The sequence below is a fragment of the Corylus avellana genome, chromosome 5 (genome assembly GCF_965113065.1).
Source record: "Corylus avellana chromosome 5, dhCorAvel1.hap1.2, whole genome shotgun sequence".
Lineage (NCBI taxonomy): Eukaryota > Viridiplantae > Streptophyta > Magnoliopsida > Fagales > Betulaceae > Corylus > Corylus avellana.
This window is the reverse complement of record NC_142494.1, coordinates 6,427,520-6,454,076: the sequence shown is the minus strand read 5'-3', so window position 1 is coordinate 6,454,076 and position 26,557 is coordinate 6,427,520. Positions and strand designations below refer to the sequence as shown.

The following is a 26,557-nucleotide window of genomic DNA, read 5'->3' as shown; positions in this document are numbered from 1 at the left end:
GTCTATTTTGTGTACCAAAACATGTATATTTACAACTCTCACAATTTATACTTGCTGCACATAAACTCTAGCATTTTTTAGAAAAACGTTGTGCTGAATATGTTAGTAAAAGTGAGACTTGTAAAGAAACATGCATGTAAAATACAGACAAGATAATTTACATCGTATGACATGGTATACCAGTACGTGCAGTATAATGGTCATGGGCTTACTATACATGTTAGCTTTATGGTCAAAAATGTAAGTGTTATATGGGCTTTGGATCCAATGATTTCATGACCAGACACAGTCATTTTCAAATGACTTGGTCACTACAGGACGGACATCATTAGCAGTGTGGGCCACCCGAGGTCGGACTCGGTCGTGCCACTAATATTATGTACAGTAGCGTAAAATGGCTGGGGCATCTGCATTGTATTACAGGTCCTTCGGAGTAGCATCAACCCTGCTGAAAATGGGTAATATTACAGGTAGACCATACTGTTGAACTATGACTGTTACTTTATATCATATGCATTTATTATATATCTATATCACACCATGGATAAACTGTCATGATGGAATTGTTGCATACTTTATAAAAACCATAGTTCATTGCAAAAACTGGCATGTGCATTATTTACGTTAATATTCACTAAGTCTTAGACTTACCCAATTCTTTTTATTTTATGTCTTTCTCCTTCATTATGAATAATTGTGCGGTTTAGCTAGCATAGACGGAGATGCCTATGGACCGAACTTGGGTGATTGCTCAGGACCTCATTAGAGTTATCTTTGAAGACATGGACCTGGTTTGGTTGACATCCATGTGGAATGATGGAGGAACTACCCGGGCAGAGATGATCGAGATTATTATCTCATTAGCATTACTTAAACTTAGGATTTGTTCTGTTGATCTTCTGTAAGACAATTATGTTTTGAGGATGTAACCCCTTCTGTTGTAGTGACGGTCTGATAAGCGATACATTTGGTGACTTCTTTTAATCTATGAGTAATTATGTTTACTCTAGTGAATGTTGTGTGAATGTTTTATTACTACTCTCTATTCCTATTCCTAAAGTCTAGAAAGTCTTATGCTGAGGTTTCTCGCTTATGAGAGGTTATGATCCCTGAGTCTTGTCCTGCGAGGTATATAGCTGGAAGGCGAACCATGAAGATAGTTACCAATTAACTGATTTTCATCAGGTTCGTTACAGTGGTCTAATACCATTAGTAACAATCCAGAGAAAAAGAGAGAGAAAAACCTGGATGGTGGTCTGTAGAGTGGAGGTGGGAGCAGCACAATAGCCCATGATTTGAGGTGGAGCGGCAGCGCAAACGAGAGACGGAGAGACAACATACTAGAGAGAGCGAGCAAGAGAGATGGAGAGAGAGCGAGAGAGAGAGCAAGAGATGAAAGACTAAAAGAGGAAGAGAGGGAGAGACGGCGGCTGAAAGTTAGAGACATAATAGAGAGAGATAGAGTTAAGAACTTAGGGTTAGGGTTTTTTTAGTTTTATACTTGGGCGGGTAGGATCAGGGCGGGGCGGGTATTGGTAGGAAATAAATCTCTATACCCGCAACCCGCCCCGCCTCGCACGAGTTGGAGAGATCCTACCTGAACCAGCAAAAATATACATAAAACCCGCTCAGGGCGAGATGGGGTGGGTTTGCTGGTTAGGTGGGTTTTTGCCCACCCCTAGCCATAGGCACTCTTGGTTTTCAATTATTCTCTTAAATTTTTTTTACTAAGCTAAGTATATATGTATTTTTATCCTTAGAGACTAGGTTTGGCTCCTACCAAAAATAAATTTGACCACTCATTCATACTTTAGCCCCTCCAAAAAGCAAGTGTTGATTCTGTTCCTAGTTACACATGTTCTAAATGTCTCTCAGTGTAGTGCCCCGGGAAATTACTAGGTTGTGATCAACTTAGTCGGAAGATTAGCAAGGTTTCTCGGTTCATTAGAAGCCATTAGGAGGAGTTTTTGGGGTTTTTCGATTCTAACCAAACGTTCAGCGTAGAAAGACCACCGAACTTTCGGCCCTAAACCAAGCCATCGTTGCGTAAAACTGTACACCGAACGTTCATTGATCAATGTTGAGCCGCTAGGTAATGACCACACGGATGCCCGCAACCATGAAACACTGTGCACATAGTACACCGAACATTTGGCCATGGACCACCGAACATTCGCTCCTTTGCAAAACTGTCACAGCAGTGCCCTAAGCTTTTCTAAACCCTATAAATACCCCCTCTCACATCCTTATAAGCTTCATTCTGCCATCTGAGCCCTAGAGAAACTCTGCTTGAATGATTGGTGAGTTGTGAGAGAAGAAGGAAGGCTTTCTTGAAGGTTCTTGCTCTAGATAGGTAACCTTCTTGATTTTGCTCGTGTTTTACTTAGTTGTTACTTTGTTTAAACATTCTTTCCATAGCTTGATTGTAGATTTTGGCTTATGTTGTCGTTTTAGGTTTTAATCTCAATTTAAGCATTAGTTAGCGTTTCGATATTTATTTACGTGTTTTATTCAGCATGAAGATGTTATTTTGGGCTATGAGTATCTTAGGAATCCATTTGGTAGCCTTAGAACTTGTTTAGAAATGATTAGAAGCTAGTTTGGTTCAAGATGAGTTTTATGCCCACCAAAGAACGTTCGCTTCTGCTGGCCGAACATTCGCCCGGTATGATAGAACGTTCGCTGGCCAAGCAAAACCTCTGTTTTTGAGTCTTAGGACAAGGGCTTGTTGTAGCTCGGATATAGAACTAATGTTAGGCCTTTTCACAGATTTGGAGAGTGTAGAACCTCTAGAGGAATCTTTGGAGGAACAATACGACCCGAGTGAGTACAAACTCACATGGATACTTGTCATTATTTTTTCGCATTGTACGACTATTTTGTGTTCCAAACATGCATCTTTACAACTCTCATGAAATACATTTTGATATACTATGAACTCTATTATTTGTAAGAGTATGCATGTAAAAGACAGATAAGATTAACTGTATCTTATGACATGGTACACTGGTACGTGCGAGATAACGGCTATGGACTTATTATACATGTTAACATTATGGTCAAAAGTATAGGTGTATTATATGAGTATTGGATCAAATGGTTGTTTTGTGACTGGAACAACCATGTTTGATTTATTGATCACTACAAGATGTACATTATTAGCAGAGTGGGCCACTTAAAGTTGAACTCGGTTGTGCTGCTAGTGTCATGAATGGTAAAGTTCAATGGTCGGGGAACCGGCATTGTATTACAAGTCCCTCGAGACAGCATCAACCCTGCTGAGAATGGGTAATATATCAGGTAGACCATACAGTTTAAACTATCATTTGATTTTCATAGTTACAACATATATTATATCTATATTGCATCCATGAATAATTGTCACGTCACAATGCTGCATACAATTTATTAACAACTGAGTTCATCTTTCAAATAGCATGTACATCATGTGCATTTTTACTCACTAACTCGTTGGACTTACCCTTGTATTCTTTCACATCCATTATGTATAACTACACCATTAGCTAGCTTAGATGAGAATGGATCCGAGGAAAGACCTAGTCATTATGACGAATTTGCTCAGGATCATTTTTTAGGACTTTGACCCTGTAGGGCTCAAGTCAATGTGGGATGTTGACGGGTCTGTTCATCTGGAGTTGCTCGAGATCATCCTTATGCTTTATTTTGTCAAACATATAGTAGGCCTTAGTATTTTCAGAATAGCCTTTCATGATATGTATTATTTTGATGACCGGTTTTTGACCAATACATTTGGAGATCCAGTTATGTTATGATACTTTGAGTTTACTCTAGTTATTATGATTGTGGCTTTAAATTATTGTTATCTCTATCCCTTAGCTAAAGTCTTCCACTGCAGTCTCTCTTTGGGGGGGATGAGATCTCTAAGTCTTGTTCCGAGAGGAATAAGGCTGGGAGGCGTATCATGGGGTCAATTACCAGTTAATTAATTTTCCTGAAGTGTTACAATATCACTCAGAGTCGATGCCATTGCAGAGGAAAAGCAACGCACGTACAAATATAAAGAGAAGAGAAAACAAAAGAATGAGTGAATTAACTAGATAGCGATAGGGAGAAAAGATGAGAGACTTTCTTCCGAGGGAGATGGTGCGGCAACAAATTAAGAGAGATTGAGCGATGGAAAGAGAGAGAAAAGAGAAATAGTAAACAAATTTAACATTTATGAACAGTAATAACCTACTTTTAGATTTTCAATGTTGCAAAATTATGATTTAAATAACCGAATACATAATTTGTTGAGGAAGAGTTTTAGCTCATATTATTTAAATTTAGACAATATAAGAGTTTTAGAGTATATGCTGGAGACGCTCTAACCAACCAGTATTCATTTCATCGAAATGAAACTGGCATTTGAGTTGGAATGAAACATAATGACATAAAATTAATGCGTATCGTTTTCAAATGGTGGCTCATAAATTGGAGGGAAAATAGCATGATGCTAAGCTGTCAAGGCCAGTGGCAGGTGGGTTTTGGTCCATACTAGCGCCCACGTCTTTCCTCAATGAAAATATCTTGCCCTCTACCAAAACAAAAAAACTATGAGAAATTATTCAAACTTTTTTATCAATTAATTTATTTATATTTTTTTCCTTGATTTTTGATAAAGGTTAACACTTCGCTTTTTATCTGCACCTTTTGGTTATCGGAATTGGGTATCTAACGGTATATATTCTTGTGGTCTATAAACTATCGTACCATTGACATTGTGGGGTTTCTGAAATAAAATGAAGAGCTAGGCTTGTTGAGCTTTTGAGCTTTTGAGCTTTTGTTAGATAAGCATAAAACCCAAGAGGAATTGAAGTGTATCAAGTTGTGGGGCTCCTGGGGGTCTTCTCTATATATCATGGAAGCAGCTGTGACGACCAACAACAAGAGCAGCGCCAAATACGGCTATGACATCATCGACTGGTTCGACAACCTGTCGGAGAACGCCGGAAAAGTTCAAACTCAGACACTTTGCCGGATTCTTGAGCTCAACCACGGTGTCGAATATCTCAAAAAATGGTTGGGGGACATCAATATCCATGAGATGGATTCATGTGCCCTTGAATCTCTTTTCACATCCATGGTTCCCCTTGCCTCACATGCAGATTTTGAGCCTTATATTCAGAGAATTGCAGATGGGGATACTTCTTCTTCCCTCACTCAACAGCCTATGACTACTCTCTCCTTAAGGTAATATTTTATTTGTTTTTACATTTTGTCATGGGAGGAAAAAGGAATAAGAATATATATATATCATTTTCTCTCATTGGCTCTTTCTTTATGTTCTTATCTCTGTTTTTTTTTATTGGGTACATCAAAGTTGCTCTAATTTTTTATTTTTTATTTATTTTTTTTTTTTTTTAATGTCCTATCACATAGCTTTTGTTTTTCACTTTGTAAAGAGGTTGTTCTTCTAGCATATATATTCCCACCTTAATTCCTGTTATGGGTGGTCGTGGTTTGTAGTTCTGGAACAACAGAAGGAAGACAGAAGTACGTGCCCTTTACACGCCATAGTGCCCAGACCACTCTTCAGATTCTTAGGTTGGCAGCAGCTTACAGATCAAGGTTCAGATTCTTATGATCTTCGTCATTTTCTTTCAACATTTCCATTTCTCCTTCTTCTTCTTTTTTTATATACCATTTTTTTTTTTTTTTTTTGTGGGTTATAGGGTTTATCCAATAAGAGAAGGAGGGAGGATTCTAGAGTTCATTTACAGCAGCAAACAGTTCAAAACAAAAGGAGGATTAGCAGTTGGAACAGCCACAACCCACTACTATGCAAGCGAGGAGTTCAAGATCAAACAAGAAATAACAAAGTCTTTCACTTGCAGCCCAGAAGAAGTAATTTCAAGTGGAGATTACAAGCAATCCACCTACTGCCATCTCCTCCTGGGGCTCTTCTTTTCCAAAGAAGTAGAGTTTATAACCTCCACCTTTGCCTACAGCATAGTGCAGGCGTTTAGTGCTTTTGAAGAGAATTGGAAAGAAATATGCAATGACATCAGAGAAGGCAGCCTGAGTCAAAGAATCAATTTACCAAAAATGAGAAAATCTGTCTTGAAAATCATCTCCCCACACCCTTGTTTGGCTTCAAAAATCGAAGGGTGCTGTGAGGAGTTACAAAATCTGAATTGGGGTGGTTTGATTCCTAAGCTTTGGCCAAATGCAAAATATGTTTGTTCTATACTCACAGGCTCAATGCAACCATACAAGAAAAAACTAAGGCATTATGCTGGAGAGTTGCCGCTAGTGAGTGCTGATTATGGATCAACTGAGAGCTGGATTGGGGTGAATGTGGATCCCTCTCTACCCCCAGAGAAAGTCACCTTTGCAGTAATTCCCTCTTTTTCTTACTTCGAGTTCATACCACTTTATAGACAGAAACAAGGTCGCTTTTCCCCCATTGATGACTTGGCAGAAGATGAACCAGTCCCACTCTCCCAAGTCAAGGTGGGACAAGAGTATGAGATTGTCCTTACTACTTTTACCGGTAAGTCTTTTCTCCCGTAACGCTATTTAGTGGACCGTTATATAATTGGAATAATATAACAATAAAAATTAGCTTTTGAATTAACGTCATTCCAATTATACAACAATCGTATATCATCTTCTAAGAGTATTAATAACAAATACCTTATATGACATTTTCTTCTTTATGTTTAAGGAAATTGTCAAAAAAACTACAAAAATCTACCTACATCATATTCCCTACATTTAACCAACTCTCAAGGGTTGCTACAATGTTTCTCAATGTGTAGGGAACCAAAAGTGGTTCCATATACATAATTTTAATATAAACATTTCTCCTTCATCTATCATCTTTTATCTTTTTGTCTTTAATTGGGGATTGTGTTAGTATTTTGTGAAAAAAGTAAGGGTAGATAGAGAACTTGTATTTTGTAAAGAAATAATATTTTAATGGTATATGAAAGGAAAAGTAAGGGAAGCTATTGTGACATATATTTTTATAGAGAAGCAAAAGTAGTTTTGTGCCCCCAAACTTAGAGAAAATCAAAGAGAATCTACTGCTAGTACTCTAACTAGCATTTGTCTTCACATTTTCCCATTGTTGTTTCCCTTTTTCTTAACTGCTTGATCCCAAATGATTTTTTTCTCTTTTTAAGTCATCTAAGAATAAAATGTTATATCATGATTTTTTTCAATTATCAGCATTCTTACTTTTTATATCACTTCAATCACGTTTTATTACTATTTATATCACTTCAATCATTTTTTATTATTATTTGAATAAAACAAATCACTTTTTTATACCAAACATTTTTACTTTTTTTCTCACATGAATCAATTTTTGCGAAGTTTCACATGCTACCAAACAAGCCCCCTATCTCGATCTTGTCACTCTATCACCTTCAGTAGGACCATTGCTATATTATCCTACAAGCAGCTAAACTCAGATACTTGGCATTAGATAAGGAATGCCGACAATTTGCAGACCAATAGATCTTGGAAATTAAAAATCTTATCTCTACCCTTTTTATATTTATTGAGTCATAAGTACAAGTGAGGAAAGTTAGTTGGAGACCATTGTTCATCGCCTAACTTTTTTTTTAGTGAATATATAATTGAAACTTTTATAACCAAACAAACCACTCCAGTAAAAACTGAAACACAATCAGCAACAGAAGCTACACAGAAAGACAAAGAACAGCAACAAACATCTAGAGAGAACTTCAAAACCACACAATCTCCTAAGCTGTTTTTAAAGAAGAGGTGCAGGCAGATTCACTACAACAAAGATCCACAAATTCTCTACTCGATTAATCCAAAGTTCCCCCTCTCATTATCTTAGTCCTTACTTCCTGCACAATTTGCTTAATCTAGAATCTGTGTTTTTTTTTTTTTTTTTTTGAACTTTTTCTTTTGGTGTTTTAATCTCTTGATGCAGTTTTCACATTGCCATGCGTACAGGGCTATATAGGTACCGGTTAGGTGATGTGGTGGAAGTGGCTGGTTTTCACAAAGGGACGCCAAAATTGAACTTTATATGCAGGAGAAAACTAATTTTAACAGTAAATATTGACAAAAATACAGAAAAGGACCTTCAATTAGTGGTGGAGAGGGGGTCTCAGCTGCTGAGTCAGGCTGGAACCGAGCTGGTAGATTTTACTAGCCATGCAAATGTAGCTAACCAACCCGGAAACTATGTAATTTACTGGGAGATTAAGGGAGAAGTGGAGGAGAGAATTCTTGGGGAGTGTTGCAGTGAAATGGATGCAGCTTTTGTTGATCATGGATATGTTGTTTCAAGGAGAACAAATTCTATTGGCCCACTTGAGCTTTGCATTGTGGAGAGAGGGACTTTCAGGAAGATTTTGGATTACTTCATTGCCAATGGGGCAGCAATGAGCCAATTCAAGACCCCTAGGTGCACTGGCAACCAGGTCCTCCTCAAGATCCTCAACATGTGCACCATTAAGAGGTTCCAAAGCACAGCCTATGCTTGAAACTATCAGAGCAAGAAATTTATCTTTGCTAATTAAATTGTGCTAAAACTAAGAGTGGTGCTTCTACCATCTTCAAATGTAATGAAAGTCAAAGAATCATTTCGCCGGTTTATTTACTTTTCATTGATCAGCTAGGGTTCTACTTTATTTAGTTAAGTGCATGAATATGAGGAAACTAATTTTAAATTGACTATTCAATGATAGCCAGTACAACTTTTATTACGCTTCCTTACAAACCGGTGTCACAGTCTGTAATCGATGATGAGCTGATTAGAAGTGTAGGTATAGTCAATGATGGAGCAGGGGTGGCTAGTGTAGGCCATGGGCCCATGGCCCTCAACATATAGGAAAAAAGAAATTTATAAGGTAAATTTTTTTTTTTTTTTTTTAATTTTTTTTCTTCTATTGGCTCCTATCCACTAGATTTTTTAGCCTTTAACCCTTACTCATACCAAACCTTGTCTCCATCCCTGCGTACAGTTGATTAGAAAAAATGAGTTAGCAGTATTTCACGAGTCAAAAGTGAGGCTATTTTGGGAAGAATTTCATCAAATAAATTGGTCACATGAAACATTTTTCATCCATTCCAACATTTGACGCTAACAGTGAGGCATTTCGTCAAAATTTGATAGTTTAACATATCCAAGCGCCACACTTACATGCAAATGAAAACATGGGGTTACTTCAAGGGGTTTAAATATAATTTTTGCCACAAAAATTCAAATGTTGTTTCGAACAGATAGTTTGTAAAGATAAAAAATAAATTTTTTTTTTTTAAAAAAAAAAAAAAAAAAAAAGTAATCTTAGCATTATTTTTAATTTGTTTAATCATTTCAACAATCAATTATTGTCATCTCGGCTTAAAAAAAAATTTGTAATAAAAATTGTAGTACTTCTCAAAGTTAGTAAATGAAATATTTATTTATATATTGCTTTATGGTATATATATACCAACAGATTTGATGGGAAAATGGCCTTATTATACGTTTTTGTAGCTAGCATCACAAAAAGGCCATTGATTTCCCAGAATGGAGGTTGAAATTGAAAGAACGTGGAGATTGGAAATTGTGAAGTAAATATCATGTTCATTAATGGACCCCCTGTCACAAGTACTGATCTTACGAGATTGCAGTTTTCTTGCGTGGGCAAATGAGAGAGAAAGATCAAAGACGAGAGAGAAGTTGCTGGAAACAGCCCATTCGACAAGATCGTGTGTTAAACAATTATCCACGTAGTGCTTGGTAGGGTTGTCGGCTGCGAGCATAAATGGCAGGCCAATGAAACATAGTAGGAAGTTTGAGCATTCACATTTGTTTATGTATATTTTTTTTATATAAAATGGTTAATTAAATTCATTTTATCTATTTTAATTAATTAATTTTAAAAGACACCATACATCTGATTATATGAGTATTTAAATTTAAATACTATTTTTAGCTAATGGGATCATTGACTCAACATTTTCACCAAAAATTTTAGCCAAAATTTTCACCAAAAATTTTAGCCAAAATTTTCACCTACTATTTCTTTTTCACATCTCTCTCTTTCCAAAATTTTCTCATACTATTTTTCTCTCCACATTTCTTTTTTTCCAAAATTTGAAAAATAAGATTTTTTTTAAAAAAAAATACAATCCTTATTAAAAGAAATTAAATTTGAGCTAATGGTGTCTTTTAAAACTCACTAACTAAAATAGATAATCAAATTATCTATTTAAATTTAAACGATCCCATTAGCTAATGAGTTTTAAAGACACCAACAGGGCTATTTTTAGTCTTTTAAAAAATACTATAGGATCTTTGACTCAGGGATATAGAGAAAATATCATTTGAATTTATTTATTTTTATAAGGATTGCATTTTTTTTTTTCTAAAGATCCTATTTTTCAACTTTTTGAAAAAAAAAAAAAAAAAAAAAAAAGATGTGGAGAGAGAGAAATAATACGATAAAATTTTGAGAAAAGAGAGATATGAAAGAGAAATAGTAAGTGAAAATTTTAGGAAATGAAAATAATAAAGGTACAACTTAAACCCAACTTTAGCCCAACTTTTCTCTTAAGTTTAAAAAAAAAAAAAAAAAAAATTGCATGTGGAGGAGAGAGAGAGCTTTAAACTAGAGAGAGAGAGAGAGAGAGAGAGAGAAATTTGGTCTAGAAATTTGGCCAAAGTGGGATTTAAGTTGTGGTTGTATCATATCTCAAAAAGGAAAATAGAGATGTGGAAAGAGAAATAGTATATTAATGAGATGGATGTGTGAACAGTGTCCGATACATATAGCAGTATACTATTCACAAATGCAACAAAAATGTATTTTACATTTAATATGCATAATCCGTAGAGTATTTTTTAGTGTTTTGCTTATTTATTTTAGATAAAAGTAAGAAATTGCTAAACATATATATGTAACCTCAATAGGGAAAATACTTGATGAAATAACTTTTAACTTTATCCACAACTTTTTTTATTTACTTTCTATCACATTTTTTATTCTTTGTTCTACTTACTTTGAAATATTATTTTTTTCCTCTTTTTTATTATATTCTACTTTTATGAAAAGGAGAGAAACAATAAACAACTCAAAAGTAATATTCACTTTACCACTTTATGTATTTTACATAGTCTCTAGTTAATCTGTTGAAGAAGAAAAAGTGGTCAGGTATTTAGCTAGTATGGGACTTTTATCTAAAATGTTGGAAATGCTCTAAAACAGTAATTTTCTCACCATCTCTTGCTTGTTAGTTGGTTCTACCTTGGCTTCCGTGCTCTCCACCTTAGAACTGTCACTCGCTGCAATCTCTCTGTCCACCAACCTCCCTCCTCCATTCTCAGCACCGGTTTTGGCTTGGCTTTTAGATCCGAAAGTTTCAAAGCCTGATTTGTGACTCTCTGACAGTTATGTTCACTGACATGCCTCCCCATCGTCTTCGTCAACCACTTCGCTTTTCGTCGTCCCCCACACACTGGCCCATGGCCTTCATGCGCCGGTGCGTGGTCGACACGCTCCATCCAATCACCTCTCTCTACTATCATAGCTACTATCTTAGGGTTTTTTGTGGTGTTTGTGTTTTTGTTTTTTGCTTATTTTTTTGTATTATCTGTTGTGTAACTTATTTTTTCTGTTTTGCTTATTGTGTTACTTGGGTTTTGCGAGTTATAGCCTCCCTGTATTTTTGAGGTTTGTTTTTTTAGAGGAGGTTTGTGCATCCAAATTTAGTTATTCTGTATACTATATGTACATAACCAATGTGGAACAACATTACATATAATCTAACATAACCTATTTGGGATTGCGTTAGAGGGCTTAAAAATACTTTTAGTATCTAAAAAAATTATGTTAAACAAAAAGCTATCCTACTTGGTAAAAGCCATTTTTTACTTAAAAGCTATATTTCTTAAACACAATCACAAACATGCTTTAAGTCAAAAAGTGTGGGAATATTCAAATCATGCTTTCTACTATTATTGGATGCACAATATACTCAGTGTACACATTTCACACTCTTCAATAACTCTACCACGTGCGAAAAGCGATTCTCGTGTCAATCACACGCTTCTCAAGCTCACTTCCAGCTACGTAAGCCAAGCGTAGATTCTTCACTATGAAGACACGCAATTCGTAGCATCTTAGTGATTGGTCACATCACCATTCTATCGCTTAACAAGAATGGTGATGTGACCAATCAAGCCCTCGATCGAAAGAGAGGAAAGGCTCAGTGGAGGTAGAGAAGGATAAGCCCTCAATCGAAAGAGAGGAAAGGCTCAGTGGAGGTAGAGAAGGATAAGCATATAAATAGCAAAACGGAACGGCCATGAAGGTAAGGCAACCTAAACAAAAAAAAAAAAAAAATGCTCATATTGTCTCTTCACTTTCCTCATTCTGACTTAAGCATCGAAGGGTATTCGACTATGGCCAAAGATCTTCACCCAGTCTCATTTTGTAGTGATTTGCAAGGACCCCACCGTCAGCAACCTGCAGGAGCCCAACCTAGAAGTTCCGAAGAACAAAATGAAGAACTTGACCTAAAAATTGCATCAACATACTAATCAAAGTCCTACATATGATGTTGGGGAAGTGGTGAGGAAGGAAACAAAGGTCTTTTGTTGGTTGTGAGGAGGCCATGTTTTGCACCGTGTAAATTTTAGTGGGATGATTGGCATCTCAATAATATCTTCCAGTCTAAATGTACCATTGGAAGTAAAGTGTGCATGCTTGTAATTTATGTAAGGAGATATGAGAATGTAGTTTCTGAGGAGATTGTGCAAAAATTAGGGTGGAGATAGAAACACCCTGGTCTCTACAGGTTGGCTTGGTTCAAAAAATGAAATGAGGCAACTGTCTCTAAATGTTGCTTGTTGTCCTTTTTAATTGGGTCTAAATATAGGGATATGGTATGATGTGATGTGAATACGCTCAAATTAAAAAGATGGGTCATGGAGAATATGTGCATGTGCAGACATACATTTTTTTTCTTTATTAATAATATCTTCCTAAAAACAAAATTTAGTGTAGTCTATCTCCAAATTAAATTTCTAGTTCTGTTCTTGTTTATGAGCATTTATAGGCCATACGAAGGATAGCTATGATTTATTATATACCTATATAGAAATATTTTTCTGCATCAAAAAATCAGTGGCTGTCCCCGGTATTATGCTCGTATTTCATTCAAATAAACTACTTTTTATGGCTTAATAACGGAGACAATACATGTTACTTTTGTGAAAACCCACATTTACTATTCCATGATATAAAATTGTCACTTAAAGGCTCATTGCATAATCAACTGTAATATTTGTTTACTAAGTCATGGACTTGCGCAGTTATTTGTGATTTAACAGATCACCTGTGTATAGAGTGAGAGAGTTCATTAAGATGAAGATGTCAAGCGAACGTCTCACCTTATCAAGTCTGGTTAGTACTTATAATATTATTGAAGGCCATGTAATTAATGATACTGAAGGATATTAATGATTATAGTAATCTCAGATCATCTGTTTCGGTTTTTCGCATATTTTTACTCTATTTCGGTTAACTGGTGATAATACTAGTTAGTTACCAGTTAATAAGTATGGAAGTATTTTCAGTAACCCTTCCAAACTATACTGAATTAATCGGTTTAATTGTGGGGACGTTATACGTATGAACATCAATATGTCTTCATAAAGAGGAATCTCATCATTACCAATTAGGGTAGAAATCCACTTGTGGTGTTTATCGGTGGTTTTGCTTGATCTTCTCCAGGCCGTCGCTCATTTGCACATAACTCCATTGCTCGGCTTGATTAGTACCGATAGGTTCTTCGTTCCCCGCAATCTCTACGGTCTATAGAGCTTGTAAAGCTGTCCTGAGCTCCCTCAACAAACATCACATACCTTTTCAACTTCTTAGGAATCTCCACACACAAAAAGCTAAGGCATGGAAAAGGAATCGTAAAATGAAAATACCTCTCCTTCGTACGCCCTCAAAAAACCCAAGACCCAATTTTGGGATTTGACTAGCATAATGTCTCGGGTTCGCCCATATCTAGACAGGTGAATCGACAACACTATGATGTGCCTGACATGCGTCTTTCGAGTGACGCAAGCATTTAATACACACTCCTGCATATCCCACTCCTTCATAGGCCCTCGAAAAACCCATGACCGAACCGTTGGGATTCGACTAGCATGCAGCACAAGTTCGGCCACATGTCTAGTAACAAATCGATGACTCCATGATATGCCTAGCATGCACTTGTCGGGTGACGCGGGAATTTAATGCGCCCCTACGTACCCTAATATGGAAGGAATCCATTAGGTTTGAAGGGAAAAAAAAAATGAAGAAAAGGAAAATGATGATAAGAAAATTCCTAACGCTTGACCAAACATACTAGTTAATTAAGCGTGGGAATTGGGGGGCAACTGGTATACCAAATTTCTCTACCAAGGAGAAAAGCCACAAGAATCCGCCACACACCACGTCACTTCAATTATTTCCTAGATTTTCGATAAAGACATTAGGTAGTACCATAATTTAACCATGATACACGCATCGTACCCTACCATCCTATAACAGTATCAAGTGGAATCTAATTTGGCACCATTACCCTACCAGGAAGGTATTGCATCGGAAGATGACACTTGGTAGAAATGTGCTTCACCAGAGTCAGTAACCAAACACCACGTTCAATCAAGATGTGACCCAATCGTGGGAAGACATCTAGCATGGCCCATGGAGATGGAAGGGAACTCTTGAACGTAAGGAAAACCAACCCTCGCGAGGTAGACACCCGTTCTCACTTATCACTTTAATCAAATTGTTCCACTTCTCTTTGTCCCTTCCTCTACGAGATTATTGACTTAGGCATCAAAGGCGTACCTCACTAGCACACCCGACAAGTCTTTGGACTTATTCAACTTCCTTCTTTGCAGGTGCTCTCTATTAAGAGCTTGGGTGCAATTATCTGCATTAGCATATAACATGTTAGATAAATTAAAACAACCACCCTTCGAGGCTACATAATTTCTCTAGCCTCCTATTATATAAGAAGAGACTCAGAATTTGACCCATAGAAACAAAGGAAATCAATGGGTTGCCCCATCATGGCCAACTCTAAGTTTTTCATTCCAAATAGTTCCAATTTCAAAGCTCAAGATATTCAAGCAGGGAATATATCAATACAATACAAAGTCTTTAGGATGTGGATTGCAACCATTTTCAAAAACTTCTATCACATATAAACTCAAACTTTACTCAATAAATGAGACCCAAAATATGAAATATATAATTGAAATGAAGTAAATTCAAAATCTTTGTTGTGATATCATATTAATTCATTAATTATTTATCTCAAAAGATTAACCTAATAAACAATAACAAATTTAATTATTTAATTAATATTTTTAAATTATACTGTATAGAATATTTAATACCTGGTGTAGACTGCTCCATTCAATTCTGTCACAGCAAACGACTAAAAGCCAAATTGGTCGTTCTCCTAGGACAGGAGCAGCTTTGTCTCATTACTTGCTTCTAAAGCTAACTGACATGCCCAATGAACCATAATGATGTGGTCCAATAATTCAATAGTTCTGATGCGGCAAATTGAGCGGTTGCAGCTGGCGCAGGTTGCTTTCATTGGGGACCATAATTATTAGATAATTGGGACCTTTGTGTGGCATCGTTGAAACAAGGCAATCAATCCCTGCAAAAGTTCATATTCATAGCAGGGAAACTAAGATCCTGAATGTTTATGGCTACCTACATATGTAGCAATCCCCTTGGACTGATGCCTAATGGTTCAATGAATGTAACTATTCTAGTGAAAGGCATATTGGTTCGTAATTTTTGACGTAATTCATAGGGGTGGGCAGATTAATTGTTTACCGCCTGCCGACCACCATTGAATCATAACTGAACAACAACCGACTTCCAGTTGTTGGTAGGCCGAATACAAATATTGTTTCGACTTCGGTTTAGTTCGGTAGGCAGTAGAATTTTTTTTTGTTGGTTGACCGATAATTAACCGACTTAACCAGTTTTTCAAGTGAATTTTGAATTTTATCTTATAGGTTTTCTTATTGTTTTATCCTACTGATTTGTAGTTGTTCTTTTTATCGGTGTTCCATGAATTTACTTTTTTCATTTCATTTATATAACATAGAGTAATGTTATAAATCTTTCTTGTATCCCTCCAAGAATGATATGCTCTATTGATTCTGTAGTTACAAAAAAATTAATAAATCTTAACATAAAAACTTGTAACCGACATTTAACCAAGTTAACCGACTAACTGATTAATCGAAAAAGTCATATTCCTTGTGGGTATGAAGTTAGTTAATTAATCAATTTAACTGACTTTCACGGTTCGGAAGGCAAAAATACTCCTACTGACATCGACCGAACCGATACCCACTTCTAATAACCCGAAAATTTTATGCAAATTTAACACAACATTAGTGAGTTATGGGTGATGTATCTTACCCATTTAATTAAATGTCTCGAGTTAAAATTGAATTATAGTCTTATACTCATATTCCAACACGACTCAAACTCAATACTCAACATTTAAGATTAATAATTTCTTCATAATCATATTCTATATACCAAAAGAGTGGTCTTTAGCAAAATTGGGATAGTTGTACTTTCGAATCAATCATAATAATCATGATTATTGTATTTTTGCCTGTCGTTGAAAAGAAATAAGGATTCGTTTGACAAAACTCTTTAGATTGTATTTTTTATATTTTTTTTAATTGATTTTTAACTTTTTAAAAAACACAACAAACAAAAATTACCCAAAAATTGCCAGCTTCTTGCTCCACTTTCGATGACCTTGTAGATTCTATGGGCATCCATGTCGGGCAATCAAACAGGCCGGTGCAGAACAGCTTCTTTTTTCTTTTTTTTTTCACTCTCTTTTTGTGTTGGGGGCCTTGGGAACAACATGTTTATTTTGAACATCCTATATGCTCAAAAAAAAAAAAAAAAAAAAAAAATCCTATAAATATCACACATTGTAAGGTCTAAAAATATCAACATGTTTTTTTTTTTTTTTTTTGAAAAATATCAAATTAGTTCATGTACAAGATTTACAAAAAGCATAATGTGGTATAAAAATATTATGAAAGGTCCATGTGGTATGCAAAAATAACAAATAGGTCATTACACCTAATTTTCGTCTAATTTTTTGACAAAAATTGTCAAATGTCATGTTAGCTGCACTAATCAAATTATGACATATGATACCCATAATATGTGTTTGTTATTTAACGTTTTCTATCAAAAAATTATACTGATGTTTGGTGCATAAACTTATTTGTTATTTTTGCATATTATATGGAGTTCTGAGATATTTTTGTACCACATGAAAGCTTAATAAAATTGGTGTAACCACAATGATTGATTTTTTTTTTTTTTTTCCTGACAATGAATGATTGTCAAACTCTAACACGTTTACTTTATGAGTTATTTGTATGATCTTGGGCAATCAAAATGGTGAGTGTAGAACAGCTTTGTTTCTTCTCCGCCTTTTTTTTTTTTTTTTTTTTCTCATTTTATGTGGTTTTGGGGGCAACATGCATGTTTATTTTGAACATCCAATATACCACATAAACATCCTATAAATATCTCCCAATGCAACATGGCAAGGTCTAAAAGCCATTAATTTTTATTTATTTATTTATTTTTTTTGGCAAAATGTCAAATTAGTTCATGTTATACCGATTTACAAAAAGCTTCACGTGGTATAAAAACATTTTGAAAGTTCAATGTTGTATGTAAAAATAACAAATAGACCCATACACCCAATTTCTGTCTAATTTTTTGACGGAAACTGTCAAATGTCACATTAGTGCTAATCGTATTATGATCATGATACTCATAATACGTGTTTGTTATTTGACAATTTCTACCAAAAAAATTAGATGGATCTTTGATACAGAGATCTATTTGTTATTTTTGTACCATATGAAAGCTTATTAAAATTGGTGTAACCAAAATGATTGATTTTTTTTTTTTTTTTTACAATGAATGACTGTCAAACTCTTAACACATTTACTTTATGAGATATTTGTATGATGTCGAGCACTCAGAAAGGCTAGTGCGGAACAGCTTTGATTGTTCTTCTTTTTTCTTTTTCTTTTTTCTCTTTATGTGGATGGGGGCCTTGGGGCAACATGTTTATTCCGAACATCTTATATACCAGTATACCACACAAACATCCTACCAATATAACATTTTTTTTTTTTTTTTTGAAAAAATGTCAAATTAGCCAATGTGATTACACCAATTTACAAAATGCTTCATGCGGTATAAAAATGTTCTGAACGGCCATTGTTGTATGTCTCTGTACCCAACTTCCGTCTAGTAACATATCATGACACCCATAATATGTTTTGTTATTTGACGGTTTCTATCAAAAAAAATTAGATGAATGTTTGGTGCATAAACTTATTTGTTATTTTTGTATATTACATAGAGCTCTAAGAATATTTTTTTACAACATGAAAGCTTATTAAAATTGGTGTGAATTGATTTTGTATATGTATATATATTTTTTTACAATGGATGACTATCAAACTCTGGCACGTTTAAAAAAGCAAGTCTCACGTAACGGTTCAAGCTGTTGAATAAATTCATAAATAATGATACATCCAAAAAACAAAATGGTTCTAGGGTCTAGCCCCCAACGGGAGCTATCATCCTCCACCTTCTTCCTTCCTCCTCCGCTTCTTGCCTCTTTAGAGGTCTTTTTATTCACCTCTTTTGAGACCCTACTTTACTTCATCGGAAGTGTTATCCGCCTCTTTTGAGGCCCTATCCCACATATCACCCTCACCACAATCAACACCGATTTTCCATCATCTCTATTGTATCTCTCACTAGATCTGTCAATGTTCTCAACTCGAAATCTTTCGAAGATAGATCTACTTTCCTACACCAAACCCAGCATGACATGCATCTCCCCATCAGTCACCTCTCGCCCTGCCGTCCGCCGATGTTTTCTGTTATGTGGGTTTTGTTTCTATTTTATTTTCTCATGTATGTTTCTGTTTCTTTGTATTCGTTTTTGGGTTTGTTTCTTCTCTCTAGATTTGGTTTCAGTAGCCATCTATAGGGTGAAAATTTAGTCGTTTTCTAAGGTTTTGTTTATACAAACACTTAAGAGTAACAGTATTGAGTTTCCAGTTTGTCTTTTGTTTTCTTCTAGTTCTTTTCTGAGAGTAAATCATTGATCGATGCAGATAAGTTTTCAGGCATATAAAAGAATTTTCACAATGGTAGAGGGCCTAGAGGCAGTAAAGGGAATTGCATTTCGAAATGCACTTGTAGCATAGATGAAGAAGCCCGAAAATCAATAACCAAGTAGCGGCTAGAGATGTGATTTGTTCCAGAAACTATTGTGTATGTCTTAGATAGTATTTGAGTTATAGAGATTTCAAATTGTATATTTAGCATTGTAAGGAGCATTTTGTCCCATTCGATTCTTTTTTCTTTTTTTTTTTTAAGTCTCATTCGATTGTTTTGTCAATTAATAAAAAAAAAAATCCCTGACAAGTTTACTTTAAGAGATATTTGTACTACTTTATGAGATATTTATATGATATTTATATGGTATATCTAGTGGAGTAGTGATATATAGCACATCAAAGTGAATAAACAGTGCTCATGTTGGTGTACTTTATAAAAAATAATATTAAAAAAATAATATTATAAAGCATACTTCACTCAGCGCTCAAATATCACTAGTTTATCGTGTTTCTAAACTAAAATTGAGAGCAACTGGATACAAACTCCAATGCTGACACACAAATTTTTGTGCATCTTCGTACTTGTACGAAATTATTGCAATGAATTCATTTGGACGGACAGGCATGCATGCGTCATGCTCCTGTCCGCTAGCAAATTTGTGGCTCGTAATGTTTCTTCCATGTTAAGTCCCTGCCACATATATTTCTTTTTATCGTTTGATTTAGGTTTTGGTCGTTTCAATTATTTTGCCACATTTATTAATCGTTTGATTCCAAACAAAATAAATAGTGTTTTATTTAGGATGTTAATGGGGAACAAGAATACTCCTACGAGTTTCTTAACTTTTTTTTTTTTTTTTTTTTTAGGGAATTCTTTTATCTTCATTCTATAATAAGATATTAAAAGCATAAAACTCTTACAAAGGAACATAGCTAAAAGCTATGAAAACTGCAATATTGTAGATATGCTAAAAATCCAATAGTCAAAATCGTATCTACCTCCTCCGATCCAACCTATGTGCATACTTCATTTAAGGGGCAGATCTACTCTGAACAAACTAAATAAACAAGCTTTATTGACCCGGCCGTGAGACAAACCCTTCACATCGAAACTATCCCCCCTCAGCTCAAACGCTAAGATAATACAATAAAACAATAACAAAACAAAGAAAACCAGCATCAATGGCAAGATCCAGCAAGAAAATGACTAAGAAAACCCGGCGCGTGAGATTCACACTCCGGCTAGCACGAACCACTTTCTTTCTTCTTAACTTTACAATGAAGTGAAAGTTTATAACCGTCTCTTCATCATTAGCTCCACAACCATCTCTGGCCCATATTTATCAAGACTCTCTCTCCATTTTCTTTTTCATTTTAAATGGAATGGAAATGATTCATTTTTATAGTTCAAATTAAATAGTGTATATATTGTCGAATTATTTAAAAAATTTAAATAAGATGATATCATAAACTCTATTAAAAACAACAAATCAAAATTTAAACGGGAAAATGAATCCCATCCACTTCACCTATTCTATCTACAGTAATGCTTGTCCATTTTCGATGTGCAACCCAAAGGGCCCATTAAGAGCAATATCTATTCTTTTCTTGGCCCATTTCCATTCCTCAGATTCCACGACCCAAAAAAGTAATATATCTTGGGCCAATAATTTTTAATATAATCACAAAAAAGCAGAAACAAATTCAGAATCTTGAACATACAACGAGGCAGATGATGAACAAGAAAATCCTTAGATTTTAGCTCCATAAATCTCTTTGTATTCTCCGCTTGCCTCCCACTATATATCTTCACCCACCTCCCCACCACCCAAATTCCCCCGCTTCCACTTCAACTAATCCATGGCTTCCCTTTCCACCAAACGTCGAATCTATGTGTCGTTTTGCTCTAAGAATCCATCACCAGCCACAAACATGTCCAACTGGATTGAGTGCTTCAATCCCTCAAACAATGCATGGCATCACGTTAGCAGAGTTCCGGGACTCGTCGAAAACAATATTCTCAAAAGGTTTTCAATGGTTGCCGTCGGCGGCTCAATCTTCATCATCGGCGGCCGCCTTTGCAATAAAATGACTGCCACCGGTGGCAACGACGATGTCATTGAAGTTGATCTTGAAGTCCTCTCGTCCGTGCTACGTTACGACGTTCGCGATGGTGCGTGGTTCAAGTGCGCGCCACTCACGACGCCGCGGTTTGATTTTGCATGCACCGTGTGCGGCAACAAAATTTACGTCGCCGGCGGACAATGCGCATTGGGTAGCGCGAGGGGGATATCGTCGGCGGAGGTGTACGACCCGATGCTGGACACGTGGGAAGCTCTGCCGAACATGAGCACGTTGAGGTACAAATGTGTCGGGGTGACATGGCAAGGGAGAGTCCACGTGGTGGGAGGGTTTGCGGGGAGAGGAGATTCGTGGGACACGAAGGAACGGAGTTCGGCTGAGGTGTACGAACCAGATGATGCCAGGTGGAAAGTGATTGTGGGGATGTGGCAACTCGATGTGCCACCCAATCAAATTGTAGGGGTTGGTGGGAAGCTATTTAGCTCCGGGGATTGCCTGAATTCTTGGAAGGGTCATATTGAGGCGTACGATGAGGAGCTGAGCATATGGAAAGTTGTCGAAGGATCAACAAACATGTCGTTTCCGATTTCGACGCCCACAAATGAGCAGCGGCTTTACCTTACAATGGCACCAATTGGGACCGACCTTTACTTCATGGGAGGCTATCGAATGCCTGCAGAGGGGGAGGTGTCGAGAATCAAGTCGGTTGTTCACGTTTTCAAGACGACGTCGAATGGGGGTAAATGGAGGAGCTTTGAGCCAATAGTAGAGGTAGAGGAAAAAGAGCTTTGTAGCCACGGCTGTGTTGTTGGTTAGAAACCTTTAGAATCATGGTTTTCTAACACGCATAAAAGGGCGGACAAATAAAAATGAATCTAATACTATATTAAAATAAAGATTAAACTTTTATCTCATAATTATCTCAATCTTTTAAATTTTAATTAGTTCTTGTTAGGAAGAAAAAAAAAATCAAAAAGGTAGGTATTGTCAGATTAGTAGGGTAGATGGCTAGATTAAAATTAGAACACAACTATGTGTTACTTACATAATAATTCAGCATATCCTAAACATGGGGTGTAGTTCTATATACTTATGGATAAAAACCTTCCTCTATATTGAACAATCATTGGAACGTGATTTCTTGTTTTCCATGTTCTTCTTAAGTTCTTGAAGAATTAATTCCTCCATCGGATCTTTTCTTTGATAACTAAACATGTGTGGTCTCACAAAATTATTCTCAAGAACTAGAGAATAATTAGAAGCAAAAGATTTGAGAGAAAATATTTTTCTTTCTTGCATATTTCTCTCAACACTCTCTTGTGTTTATTGAATTGTGATTTTGCTTTTCTATGACACCTCTATTTCTAAATTTGAGAATACTTGGAGAGGTGGGGAAAAGGTCTTCCAGAGTCCTACGCGAGTAGAAACAAAGAGAACTAGCCACAAGCCATGTGCCTCTTAGTTTCTCCTAGCCCTACTTTCTACAAGCCCAAGGCTTGGGTTTGGGTTTTATCCCATTGGCCCTAGTTCTCTTTAAGCCTTTAGGAATTAAATCCAAGAGTCCAAAGCTATTTTTATTCTTAAACCCAATCATCTCCAAATAATAAGACATTTAGATATTAAATCTCTTGACTCATGTTTTATTAAAAATAAAAACCCAAATAAATAAATGCATAACTGAGGCTCAAAACCAATAATCAGTTTACATCAACTCATTCAAAAAAAAAAAAAAAAGTTTACATCAACTCAAAGGGAACCTAAAGGGAAAAATACAATTAGCTCAAATATGCTTGTGACCCAGTCTCTCTTGACATGTCACATGACACAATTAATTCTTTGTGACGTACTTATTCATTACATATTACCCCTCCATAAATGGACAAAGTTTTCCTCCAAACTGGGTTGGAGGAATTTCCTTCAACCTAATCTATAAAAGTGACATGTGTACATTTTTTTAATAACATGTAAGATGTACATGAGTTTTTAATAAAATTTATTCCAACTTTATCATTTCTATTAAAAAAACATGTACATCTCACATGTTCAAGGGACATATGTCATTTTTATAAATTAGGTCAAAGGAAATTCCTCCAACTCAGTTTGAAGGAAAACTTTGTCCTCCATAAAATAATTTCATAGTTGAACCGAAATCCGCCTCTTGTCACTTAGTTCACTACATCTTTTCCTTTAGTAACTGATTTAATTACATGATTATCCTTATATACCCTGTGAGACTCAATCTCACCTTATACATATATAAGTTTTAGTAAATCCCACTAAAACACTCATGCCTTTGGAATAATCATTTCTATTAAATCTAAAAACAATTAGAATATTTTTTATCACTTTGTTCTTGACAAAAGACTTGGTTCTTTCTTTAAGAAGTTGTACCCACAATACTATATGCGATTACCCAATGCACGGAGATGTTGACCGTCATAAGGTCTTACTCATAGATACATTTAAGTGACCTACACTTCATATTTGAGTTCACAATCTTCTCCAAATTTAGAGTAACTATTATAAGTCGTTGTACACATACATCATTTTTTAAGACATTGTTTAAAAGAATGATGACTCAAGTAGTATGTTCGGTGCATGACACTACCTTCCTCCTACACCAATATATCAACCCGAAGCCTACTTGCTTCTCTTGATCAAGACAAATCGTTGAGGTTGACATGTTATAGTTTCAATGAAATTTTCAATTCCATTTACAACTACAAACAATCATTTTTTAAGTTACATAGAGTCAAATTTCGTTAAAACATTTGACCGATTTCATTAGGTACCACATTAGCGCCAGTAAAATGACGACATATATCACTCTTAATAACAAAATATAAATATATAAAACTAATGTTTTTTTTTTTTTTAGAAACAGGGGGGGGGGCTACGAGCCGCCCCAAGGCTACCCTAAATTTGCTAGATGTGGCCTGCAAGCTATCCCGAGCCCATGGGGGTGGCCACGCACCACCCTCAGGCCTCAGCCACCTTTGGTGTGGCCCGCGAGCCCCTTAGAGGTGGCCGGAGGTGGCTCATAGGCCACTTACAACAAAGGAGTGGCTGCCCAATTGACAACTATCCATTCCCTCCCCCCCCCCTTCTCGCCTTTTTTTAATTAAGAGTGACACATGTCACTATTATATTAGTGCTGATGTAGTACCTAACAGATTTCATCAAATGTTTTACTAGAATTTGACTACATGGATTAATTTTTTTTTTTTTTTTTTTTTTTTTGCATATCTCAAGAACTTCTGAGTTCACTTTAATACAACAAAAAACGATTTATAACTTAAGCCAACAACATAAACTGACTTTGCATATATCCATTAAAATTTTACACCAAAACCGACTTAAAATTTGAATTGATTTTTCATTGTAATAACCTGGCCCCACAAATGGGCCCCACTTTGGGCTTTTCAGGAGAACGTGGGCTTCGAGTATGAGTGATTTCAGAGCCTGACATCTGTAATTACCATCAAAAGCAGAGAAAGATGGTGAGATTGCAAGCGAGCAATAAAGGAGAAAAGGTAATTCACGTGAGCCCAAGCGTACAGGCCCACCTCTGATCCTCACCTGGCCCACTTCTGACCCGTGGGCTGTGGACCACTACCCGTTACGCATTTGAAGGGAAAAGTGCTCACCAATCCGTATATGAAACGTGGCGCATTCTGATCAAAATTTTCCTCTCCTGCACACGTGCCCAATGTGGTCCCCTGTGGGGCCATGCAGCGAGCTCTTTTACTTTGCACGGGGAGCATGTGAAGGGTCGAGCTTCTCTTGCACGTGCCACGGGCTCGTGAAGAGCCACAAAGCTCTTCTTTATCTCTCTCTCTCTCTCTCTCCTGAGTTACTTTTCCAGTTTTCCCACCACCTCTTTTTTTTGCAAATTTTGTTTTGGGTAAAAAATTTGGTTAAGTTAAAGAGAAAATGGGAAAAATAGATAATTTGCATAGGTAAACTAGCCGTTAAAAAGTAGATCATCCGTCGCACATGAATTTATGTGACACTACCACGTTAATCACTAAAATATAAATTGTCACATTACAGTATACATAGCACTCATTCTCAATATATGTAGACTACTACGTTAATTTTTGAAAAAATTATAATAATTTTTAGTTTAAGAGATAAACGATACTCGATCTAAGCTTATTTGAGAAGGCAATTTTTTTTAATTATTCTCAATTTTTTTTTTCTTTTTTTAAGTTAATTTAACATCATTAATACTCAACTCAATTCAAAATTTTTCAACCGAGTAATGAGTTTATAACCCACAAATGTTACATTAGGTCAAACTGATGAAAGGGAGGTGACCCTATCATGGATGGAAGTACTACATCTAGTCAATCCACGTAATACATGTGGGAAAAAGTACATTTTAGATTGAATATAATGGCAATGACATCAACCTTATGTGATAGCCATAATGATAGATCTTTGCCTTAATAAATAATAAGAGTTTCTTGATATTTTTTAGTGTTTTCTTAGTTTTAGGTAAATATTTTAAAAAACAAAAAAATAAACTTTTCCTATTTCTCTCACTTAATTTTTAGAAAATAATATTCATTTAAGACGAAATAACATTAAACAAAAAAAATCATAAAAGCACTTAACATTTTTCCAAATAATAATCATATAAGAAATATAAATAACACTAACATAGGGGGACTCAAATGGCATAAGTTTACTCTTATAGACCAACAATTTGCTATACTCTTACACACTCTGGCCAGAAACAGTTTACAGTAAAAACAAGTTTAAACAAAAGAAAAAAAAAAAAAAAAATTGTTCTTTGTATGTATTTCATGCCAGCACTTCCTAAACACTTTTTATATATTTATAGAGTAAAGCTATTTACCAGATGATATATGACCGTTATATTATTAGAATTATGTAGCTCTTAATAGTTAATTTATTCGTTTCTTTATAGATGTTGATCCTAAAGTTAATTTTTACTGTTTGTATGGTAGTTGCCAGTTGGATAACAATCATCTACTGATTAGCATTACTCGTTCCTAAGGTGTAACTCAATCGGCTGTGTGCCACGCCTCATGAAGAGGAGGTCACTAGTTCGAATCCTCCATCCCCCTTTCCTTATGTGGACATGTCCAAAAAACAAAAATAGCATTACTCATATTTATTTTCTTATTTTGAGTAATGTTATTCTTCAAACTTATTTATCACACCTGTTTCATCTTAGCTGACATGTTGTGTTTTAAATGATTTTTTATATAAGTTACTTTATATATA

General features: G+C 35.7%; 2 protein-coding genes across 2 annotated transcripts; both read left to right on the top strand.

The window, feature by feature from the left end:
• Positions 1-4,794: 4,794 nt before the first annotated feature.
• Positions 4,795-8,622, top strand: DFL2 (Auxin-responsive GH3 family protein). Its single transcript, XM_088516631.1, has 4 exons — positions 4,795-5,214; positions 5,491-5,592; positions 5,697-6,517; positions 7,957-8,622. Exons 1-4 carry the CDS (start codon positions 4,883-4,885, stop codon positions 8,490-8,492), a joined length of 1,791 nt encoding a protein of 596 aa, XP_088372757.1. The 5' UTR covers positions 4,795-4,882; the 3' UTR covers positions 8,493-8,622.
• Positions 8,623-21,079: 12,457 nt separating this feature from the next.
• On the top strand, positions 21,080-22,117 carry LOC132181724 (F-box/kelch-repeat protein At1g16250-like). Its single transcript, XM_059594964.2, has one exon. The coding sequence runs from the start codon at positions 21,080-21,082 to the stop codon at positions 22,115-22,117; it is 1,038 nt and encodes a 345-aa protein (XP_059450947.2).
• Positions 22,118-26,557: the final 4,440 nt, after the last annotated feature.